The 10,966-nt window shown below is 36.8% G+C and overlaps 1 protein-coding gene and 1 pseudogene across 1 annotated transcript; both read right to left on the minus strand.

Annotated features, from left to right (window-relative positions):
• Nucleotides 1-4,240, minus strand: part of LOC119190409 — a 13,240-nt pseudogene extending 9,000 nt beyond the window's left edge.
• Nucleotides 4,241-4,819: 579 nt separating this feature from the next.
• LOC115444482 (microvitellogenin-like) lies at nt 4,820-6,304 on the minus strand. Its single transcript, XM_030170258.2, has 2 exons — nt 6,282-6,304; nt 4,820-5,652 (listed from the first exon to the last, which is right to left on the minus strand). Exon 2 carries the CDS (start codon nt 5,640-5,642, stop codon nt 4,878-4,880), a length of 765 nt encoding a protein of 254 aa, XP_030026118.2. The 5' UTR covers nt 5,643-5,652; nt 6,282-6,304; the 3' UTR covers nt 4,820-4,877.
• Nucleotides 6,305-10,966: the final 4,662 nt, after the last annotated feature.

Consider the following 10,966-nt stretch of genomic DNA (forward strand, 5'->3'; position numbering starts at 1 on the left):
CCAGAAAAATTACATACTACAAACAATAAACAATCAATAATAACTTATGAGAGCGGCGATAGCCTAGTTGGGTGTGGAACGCACTGCCAAGACGAATGTCCGCAGGTTCAAATCCCAAGGGCACACACCTCTGACTTTTCTAAAATCATGTGTGTATTCTTTGTGAATTTATCGTTCGCTTTAACGGTGAAGGAAAACATCGTGAGGAAACCTGCACATCTGAGAAGTTCTCTATAGGAATTTCGAAGGTGTGTGAAGTCTACCAATCCGCACTACGCCAGCGTGGTGGACTAAGGCCTAATCCCTCTCAGTAGTAGAGGAGGCCCGTGCTGAGCAGTGGGCAAATATATAATACAGGGCTGATATTATTATTATTATTAATAACTTATGAACAAAGCTCAAGCTAACGTTACAAAATATTACAGTTACGTTTTATTTAGTATGGATATTAATTGCACAGCATAGCTAAGTATTTCTAAAGTGTTTTAATTGCCTTCTAAATGTAAAATGTGCCGATCAGATCAATCTTACTAGAATGTTAGATCTTAGATCTATTTGATTAAACTAAAATACTAAAATGTTCCTTATTAAATTATCTACGTTTATAATACTGGTAGAGCGCCGTTTGCCGAGGGCACCGTGTTAAGCACACATTATAAACTAAATTCTGGGTTGGTGTGATTAGATGACCATTTAGTCCGGACGTTTAGGAAATGGCCAATAATATTATGATCAGAGTGTTATGATATTGTTAGGAATGGGATATTTTGCAGAGTAATAAACGCCCTTAGAATTTATAAACAGGGCAGACTTTATTAACTATTAGCTGAGTTTTACGCTACATCTTATGTATCACATTAACACCATTTTTGTTCTCGTCATTTTCCATCGCTATGGAAACTACAATAACATTTTCTATATCAGCCAGCTAAATTGATATAATACATATAAAACCTTCAATAGATGTTGCATATATTTTTTTTGTATCGGACCCCGCAGTCTTCGGCGGGGATTCCTGCGAATGGCATACTGGAATCCCACGAATTAGCAACTGCAGGGCCATGGAGGAAAGTTGGGAAGAAAGTATGGGGGATAGGGAAAGCTCTTAAAATGGGAGGAGGGAAGAAGGCCAGGAAATGCTCGCGAGCCCTTATAGGCCTCAATGTGAAATGGCAACACAGGTATTAGCAACACAGATATACACACTTAATTGTGTGCCAGGGTCGCGACAAACGTCTTCCCGCGCATTCGGTGTGGAGACTGCGCGCAAGAAAAGTCTACGGGGGCATATAATCATATCGGAGGCGCTACGTGATGGGGCTCCGAAAAATACGCATTCTAAATGTAGAATAGATAGCTTCTAAAATATAGTTACCGTTTTGCTTACGACATCGTCTTAATATAGAAACACACACACACACACAACATCACGCATTTTATCCCCGAAGGGGTTTGCAGAGGCGCAACCATGGCACCCACTTTTCGCCAAGTGTGTTCCGTCCCATGATGTGATAGGGGCGAGCCTATCGCCATATCGGAAACGCACACGCCTTTTATTCCAGAATGTGTAAGCAGAGACGCAACTGGTGCACTGACGCCCTAGAATTTTATGTTTTATAAACATGATAAGTTTTTTATAAGTTTTTCCATCTTATAAAAGGCGTGAATGTGTGTGTGTGAGTAAAATATGTAGATGTAATAGTCATTAATTTTTATATCACACGCTGGTAAACTATGTGGTGATATGTTCTTAATCTATGAACCTTGTTGGGTTAACACATATCTGTTTCGGCTCTGCATTGATTATTTTTAAATAATACTATTTCACAAGTAAATACAAATCAAGTTAACTGAAATTTTAGACGATATACGATCAACCTCCATGGCTCCGGAAGAAACTTCAGATCTTAGACAAGAGGAAAAGGCATGGGATTTTAGGACCCTGCATTTGTTATGTACGAAATGCAACACCACTTCACTGTTATTTTCTGTGAGAAAGTAGTTTTTTGTAAAACGGGCTGATCCATTCAAGCTGATAATATTATATCGATCCATCCATACATCATAAATGCGAAAGTATCGCAGTCTATCTGTTACCCTTTCACGGCTATGCCATAACTGAACCGATATTACTGAAATTTAGTGCGGAATAAACTATTGGAGGATATACAATATATTTATCCCGTAAAAAAATTCTCATAAACATAAGAAATCAAAGTCTAGCTAAAACTTATCTTAATTAAAATATAGTATAATAATAATAATATCAACCCTGTATTATATACTGTCCCACTGTTGGGCACGGGCCTCCTCTACTACTGAGAGGGGTTAGGTCTTAGTCCACCACGCTGGCCTAGTGCGGATTGGTAGACTTCGCACACCCTCAAAATTCCTATAGAGAACTTCTCAGGTATGCAGGTTTCCTCACGATGTTTTCCTTCACCGTTAAAGCGAACGATTATTCACAAAGAATACACACATGATTTTTATTAAAGTCAGAGGTGTGTGCCCTTGGGATTTGAACCTGCGGACATTCGTCTCGGCAGTCCGTTCCACAGCCAACTAGGCTATCGCCGCTTTTTTGTTATATTATTTATTTATATTATTTATTTATTAGGCGCAGAAACAATGTACAAAGATACTTAATCATCTAATATACGGTGAGGTATGCATATTAACATTTTAAAATGTGTACACCGATAAAACCCGCGCACAACATTCAAATAGTATCGCTAAATTTTAATTAAAATGATAAAGGTACATACAAGATATAAATTTTAAAGTAGTTTTAAATTTTTTATATTTGTTTTAAAGTGGTAAATACTCTGGTGAAATATATCCAACTCCTTGCAGTGTTCATTGTAACAATTACACATACGACGTAACGGACTATTATGTACTACATTGATCGTGGCTGCAGGTACTGAGAACAAATGTTGTTGTTGTGTATGCCATTGGGATTTGAACCTGCTTACATTCGTCTCGCCAGTCCGTTCCACAACCAACTAAGCTATCGCCGCTTACTATATAGTACCAATTACTATATACGTCTTCGAAGCGCTGATCGAATTTCCAAACAAAATTTTACTTTAACAAAAATCATTGCGTTAACGATACGATAACATAACATAAATGCGTGCTAGAGGCACTGTTCCATCTCTAGTCACCTTCGCATCCTATTAACCCCATTATACATTACATAGCAATATCAGAGAACAAGTAGCAACACTGATATAAACAGAATCGTTACCAAGCGACCGCGTTCAAACATTAAGTGATGACGCCATTGCAAAAGAGGCAAGACGATAGAATAAGTGATGTACAGCACACTCTAAAAATTTTATTAACTTGTAAAAACATAATTTCTCAGTGATAGACAGAAGTAGAAAGAAAATAAACCTACTTTCCTACGCTTACCGAAATATAGAGCGTAGTATTTATCCAGGGGAAGAAACAATTGTGGTGTAAAATAATAAGTGTATAATGAAGTCAGTGGAGACGATATTATTTGACGTGTCTAAAATGAACAGTTCAAAATAAATGAGAATTATAAAATGCTACACAGAAAACTGAAGAGTACGTGGAAAGTTGTTATGTAAGTCTTAAGCATAGTCTTTATTATCCTATTATTGCGTTAAATAACCCCGGACACAAAAAACCTCTTAAAAATAATCAAATATGTGTTTGTCATTTAACTTCGTTATAAACCTCAAGCGTCCTCACATCGGGGCCGAGCCCCGAACCAGGGATATGAAGATATTTCTTTAGCGCCATATTAACAACGTCAGCACCATCTATCTTAAAACTTCAAGTATTTTCTACAGGAATAAATAAACGGGATAAAAAGTAGCCGATACCATAATACCAGGTTACTTCGGGCCAAGTATGTTACTGAGGGAAAATTACGTCGATGAATTGATAGACGTAAGTCGCTTTTGAAAGACCATCTGGAAATCTTTTAGAACAGGTCTACATCTAGCATTGGACTTTTGTGTGGCTGACGATGTCGATTATGACGACATCGGCACAAACAACAACAAAAAATTGCAAGTCAATGAGAGCAAGTTAAAATATAATCGGAAACATTATATAGGCATATAAAGATTGTTAGAAAAGGCTTAGGTCCTACATTATTTTTATACTGTTCGTTGTTTAACTGCCGATGATCTGCACATCATTATACTATTTCTTTCTTTCATCTTTCTTCAGCCTTCATCTACCCAATGATGAGTAAGGCCATCTTCCATATTTCGCCAACTAGTGCCGTTGGGATTTTCGCATCCAGTCTTTCCCGGTCGTCCGAATGACGTCGTAGGTCCATTTTCGCGGCTCCCCACGTTCCTGTGCCCAGTTATTGGCCTCCATTCTAGTACCTGCCTCCCCCGTCGGCCATCTGATGTGCAGCTTATGTGGCCTGCCCATTTTGTATCAGGTAAAAATTGCAGTTCTTTTTCACATAAGCGTCCTACAAGAATCACTAATACAAGTTTTATGATTTGAAATATGCACATCTTTTATTCAGTATTTTTTGTATCGGTGGTAATTAAGAATTAATAACATTATTATTAGGAAGATACACCCTTAACTATTAATAATAAAAAAAAAATACGAATACTACAGTGAATTTTATGTACAAAATGGTAAATTTTGACTTAATAATAAAAATAGTCGCAACTTTACAATCCTTACAAACTTTACAATTTAATTTTATTTTCTATTAGGTAATAAACCATCACTAATACGAAAGGATTTTTAGGTTACTTAATTCTGTTTGAAATGGTTTCAGAACTGTGTATAGTATAAAAAATAATAGTAAAAATACTTGAATCACCTGTTTATTTCAAAAAAAATATCTCCAACATCATTATTACAATTGTTTAGTAACGCACAATCTTCCATCCGAAGCGTTCAGGAGCGCCCGACGAATCCCCGCCGTGTCCATAAGCCTGGCGGTCGCCATCCAAGTCATTTGATTGGGCCAGCTTCAGGGGCTGGCTGTACGCCCGGTTGATGACGTAGAATAGGAGCTCCTTATTGTACACCACTGGCTCAAGGTACCACTGGTGTCTGAATGTGTCAGAGTTAGTAGATGAGTAAATCGGATGGTCATCGAATCTATCAGCTGAATTGCCAGATTTCAGAAATTGGTTATCGTTAGGGTTGTAGATTTTAAAGTAGACCTTTTCGTCTGATGCCTCGTTAAATTTGAATTCCCAGGCTGCCCTCTCGCCGACCTGACCGCAGTCGCCATACACAGTCCTTTCATTGTCGGAATCAGTGCTAAGTCCTACTTTGAGCTCCATGCTGTATTTCTTGTTGATGAGCTTGACGGTAAGCTGGCTGAAGATCATCCTGAATTGTAACGGGAAATAATTCTTGACAATGTCTTCGGCTCCATTGTTCCACAGATAGTACGCGTAATACATAACCTTCTTTTGGTTCTCGTCGAGCAGTTTGTCAACAGTTTTCGAGATGATTCTGCCTTTCTGCCTGTTCACGAGACTTTTACTCTGTGATAGAGCAGTCTTGTAGTCAGCGATGGTCACACTTCTGTATAGAGGCTCGACAGCTGCATCGTCAGAGGAAGGAGCGGCGTGGCACGCGAGCGCCACGAGCGTCAGCAGGAGCGTTATACGTAGCATTGTGGTGATCCTGCGAAGCAATAATGATTGTCAAATATCATCTTGTATCTTTGTTATCGTCATAAGCATCTTTAAAAATAAGTGATTCCTAATTCTTCAAAACTTTTTGCAGGTTAAAATAAATGAAAAACTATTTTATGTCACAACGGTGACCATAACGTAACGGAGCGAATATTATGTATTTTTCACGAGTCACTCGTGATTGGGTGCTCAAAACAATAAGTAACCGTACAGAAAGTCTCTTTTTTAAGAGAACTCAAATTTTTGCTAGCGTTTTAGTTAGAAAAAAACCTAAATGGGCGAATTTTGAATGGATGTATTTAGTTGATTCTCTTGACGCATTTTATTTTTATAGATTTATTACAAACAAATTAAATATGCATTATAATCGAATTTTAAACACATTTGACAAAAGACGTCTATTTCCCTAACAATATTGCTTATGTTGTCCAGTTTTATATTGTACATAGATACCTTTTTATAGGTAGGCAGACTACCATTTCGTCCTACCCGGGATTCGAACCCTAAAACCTTAACATAATAGTCGTACCACGTGCACAATACTTGTACACCACTAAGGCAGTCCTTAATATTGAATAATTAATATTTATTATATATTAGTATAATACAGATGCTTACCCAGAATCCTCCGAGCGTAGAATGACACCGAACGTACTACACGCTCAGCTCTTTTATATTCATTTCAGAGGTCAATAGATTATCAATACCTAAAAAATTACAGTTGTGTAATCTATGAATACATACCTAGATAATAAAATCGTAGGATTTTGGCGTCTGTCAATTAAATATTTTTGAATATAAATGTAGGGAGACGTGATTAATAAACATATAAAACCAATGGTTGAAAATTTTGTCTGTTTGCTGAAATGATAGAGTATCACGTCAAAACCACTTATCGTATGCAAAATCTAATTAAGTAAACATAATAAGCTTCATTCAGAGTATATAGAATAAGACAGTGAGACACCAAAACAAAAAACAGTTCCACTCACAAGACGGTACTTTTTTATCGATAGTTCATTTAGTCCGAGCTCCGACGAGAAAAATAAAAAGGTAAATATACTAATGACCATTCATTTAGAGCTTTAAAGGCATTAAAATACACAGCTTAATAGAAAGAAATTATAAAAATAAAATGTGTTTTTGAGTCAATACCCTGCCCTAAGTAAACGGCCTTGAACACTCGTTCCATACATTTACAGCACACGATTTACAGACAAGACTATGCAAAGATTTAAGATTATTTGTTTATTTAAAAACCAAATTTAAGTCTTTTTGATGAAATACATAATAAAAAATGTTCCTTATAAAATTGTCTATCTTATATAAAAAAAAAAATATGTATAAGAAAATTAAACCGCCTTCAAAAACCACTTAAAACTAAACAATTATTTAACATAACAGGTATATACGGGTTACCGATTTGGAGTCGGTGACTAATTAAAATTAAACATTACCTATCTTCTTACATTTGTTAATTTATTTAAGTAGCATTTTTAATTAGTCACCTACTCCGAAATTGTTATGTTAAAATACCTGTTACTTCAAATTATTTTTAATTTTAAGTGGTTTTTGAAAGCGTTAATATTTTTTGGTAATTTACCTTATTTTTTGCTTTTTTGCGTTAGTATAAAATAGTCGTCTGTCGACGGCGTAATTGTGTTGCGCTCACGGTTCGACTATGGAGCTGAGGTTTACACCTCTGCCTGCCCCTCAAAAGGGGAAAAGGTATTATGCTTTATATATTACTAGCTTTTGCTCGCGGCTTCGCGCGCATGAAAGAGCTTTCCAGGATATTTTTTTTTCCGACTTACTTAATATGTATCATTATAATATGGCCAAATTACAAAAAACCATTATGAATTGTAGCCTGTGTGTTATTCTGATGTGTAACCAATATTACTGTAAAGTTTCATCCAAATCAGTTCAGTAGTTTTTTTGTGAAAGAGGAACAAACATGCATACATACATCCGTACATCCAATCTTCACAAACTTTCGCATTTATAATATTAGTAGGTTAAGCTTGTAATAAGTAGACTTAACCGAGCCCAACGCAAAAACACAACTAATATGTTTCGATCGATTCCATTACACCTCTGCTTATCCCTGAAAAGGAGAAAAGGTGTGATACTATATACTATAATTATGTATGAAGTAGAAACGTTACAAGAAAGCAAAATTCGCAATTTAGTTTCCTTGGAAGACACAATTATTCTAGTTTTTTATAAATTTTACAACCAGACTACTAAAGCAATTTAAAAAATATTTATATGGGACCAGTATGGATATATATTCTTTCGAATAAATAAAGAATTTGCCGAATCGGTCCATAAATGACCGAGTTATGAGGTAACAAACATTAACCCCCTTATTCATAAACGTTTTTTATCTAAGGACGGAGTAAAGCTGTGATAACAAGTCTGTTTTTCAGTGCCCAACGGCACTAAGAAACAACATGGTTTGTGATTGGCTAATATTGTTGTATCTCAATATTAGCCAATCACAACCCCATGTCTACGTACTGCGAGGGCTGTCATGCCGTCAGCACTGAAAAACAGACTTGTTATCACAGCTTTACTCCGTCCTTAGATAAAAAACGTCTATGAATAAGGGGGTAAATAAATACACGTCGTATTAATATCCTCTTTTTTTTAAGTCGGTTTAAAAATACTGTTAGCGCTGTTTTGCTAAGGGGACCGTCTTAACCTAGTATTTTTATATATCTACATATATACACACGCCTTTTTTATTTTTAGAAGGGGTAAACAGAAACGCAACTGGTGCACTTAAACCCTAGAGTTTTATATTATATAAACTTGATAAATTTTATATAAGTTTTTTCAACTTATGTAAGGCATTATTGTGTATGTGAATATGTATGTAATAGTCATTGGCATTTTTATATCACGCACCGGTAAAATGTATGTTAACTTTCAATTTTAGAAGAAATCTGACTAACATCCATAGCTATAGAAGAAACTTAGTTCTTAGACAAGAGTAAGAGGAATGGGAATTTAAGGACCCTACATTTGTTATGTATGAAATGCCATACCAAGTCGTCACTTTACGTTGATTTTCTGTGAGACAGTTGTATTTTGTGAGACGAGCTCCATTCAAGTATTATGTCGATCCATCAATATATATATTAAAAATGCGAAAGTAACGCTGTCTGTCTGTTACGCTTTTACATTCGAACCATGACTGAACCGATATTATTGTAATTTAGTGTGGAGTAAACCGTAAGAAAGTATATGTATATCCCAGAAAAACATACACGCAGGCGGAGCCGCGAGCAAAATCAAGTCTTAAAAATTTAAATGAAAAGAAGCACGATAACATCCCAAGCAGGTTTTATTAAAGTCTAGTTTAAAACTAATCTTTATTAAAATAAAGTAACAATCACGAAACACTACGAAGGGCTATACGAATTTCCATACAAAATTTTACTTAAACTAAATGATTATGTTAACGATACGACAACGTGTTAATGCGTGATAGGGGCACTGTTCCATCCCTAGTCACAATCGCATCTCTATTTATCCCGTTATAAGGTACATAACATGAGCCTTATTCTCTATCCCGCACGTTATTTTAACAGTGCGTAACAAGCACGTAACACAACGGGTCATGTTTAGGACTATAGAAATTTGACTTACAGAATACCATTCCACGCACATTTCTCGGAGATAACATGACACGGCCGCGTTACGCGTTTACACTATCATACAGAATAAGGGCCCAGAGAGCCATTAGCAACACTGACATAAACACAAGCGTTGCCAAGCGACCGCATTCAAACAAATTTTCCACATATATATATATATATTTTTGCTTTAAGCTCATTGTGAAACATTCAGTAATAGAAATAGAAAGAAAATAAACCTACTTTCCTACGCTTACCGAAATACAGAGCGTAGTATTTATCAGAAGAAACAATTGTGGTGTAAAATAATAAGTGTATAATGAAGTCAGTGGAGACGATATTATTTGACGTGTCTAAAAATGAACAGTTCAAAATAAATGAGAATTATAAAACGCTACACAGAAAACTGAAGAATACGTGGAAAGTTGTTATGTAAGTCTTAAGCATTTTTTTTATTATCCTATTATTGCATTAAATAACCCCGGACACAAAAAACCTCTTCAAAGTAAACAAATATGTGTCGTTTAATTTCATTATAATATGTACCTAGCAACATTTTGACCCAAGCGTCCTCGGCGTCGGGGGACCGAGCCCCTGACCAGGATGAAAATATATTTTTACCGCCATATAGACAACGCCAGCGCCATCTATCTAAACAATTCAAATATTTCCTACGAGAATAAATTATCGGAATAAAAAGTAGCCGATACAATAATGCACAGGTAACAGTAACTTCAAGCGACAAGTATGATACTGAGTGAAAATTGTGTTGATGAATTAATAAACGCAGGTCGCTTCTTACACCCGCCCTGTGGATTGGGGGCGTTTGGAGAATTCCACCACGCTATCCTCTGCCTGTCGTAAAAGGCGACAAATAGAGGCCATCAGGGTGCCGTCGTCGCCGTCCGCCCTTACTGAACGTTTGAGGACATTGTGGTGACCACCGGGATGGAAGGTAGGCCTCATTCTGACGTTGACGCCGAGAGCATCCTTCAGTTGCGGGGGAGCTTCTGAGCCCCCCCATAAAAGACGGGCTGCACCAGGCGGCATCGCGCAGGTGCGGCTGAGAACGACGACTGAAACACTTCCGTCAGAGGAAGCCTATAGCCGTCTCTAATGCGCCGAAGAGGGCCACCGCGGAGTTTTAGTTGGTATGCCGTGCGTTGTATATAAGTCAGGAACTCTATCCAGCGGCCGCCCGAACGTCCATATAAAATCCGGGTGGCTCAACGTCTGGTCGTAAGGCACGGTGACCCCAACATAACTGCTCAGTTGCCCGCCACGAAGGCCGGGCGATAGTCATAAGGCACTTTCTCCACGAAACCAAAAAAAAGGTGTCTTTTGACAGAACATCTGGAAATATTTTGGCCAGGTCTATGTCCAGCAGTAGACTATGTGGGGCTGACGATAACGATGATAATTATTATAGACATTGGTACTTAGAAATAACAAAGAAAAAGATTTAAATTTGATAAGAGCTACTTAGTTAAAATAATATCGGAAATATCGGATCGTTACTAAATCATCATACATTACTTTTATACTGTTACTTGTTTAACTGCCGATTATCTGTAAATCACTATACCATTTGGTATAAGGTATAAACTGATGATGTCCCAATGATTTTTTATATAAGCGTCCTACAAAAATCACTAATGC

This window comes from Manduca sexta, chromosome 4 (assembly GCF_014839805.1).
Source record: "Manduca sexta isolate Smith_Timp_Sample1 chromosome 4, JHU_Msex_v1.0, whole genome shotgun sequence".
Taxonomy (NCBI): domain Eukaryota; kingdom Metazoa; phylum Arthropoda; class Insecta; order Lepidoptera; family Sphingidae; genus Manduca; species Manduca sexta.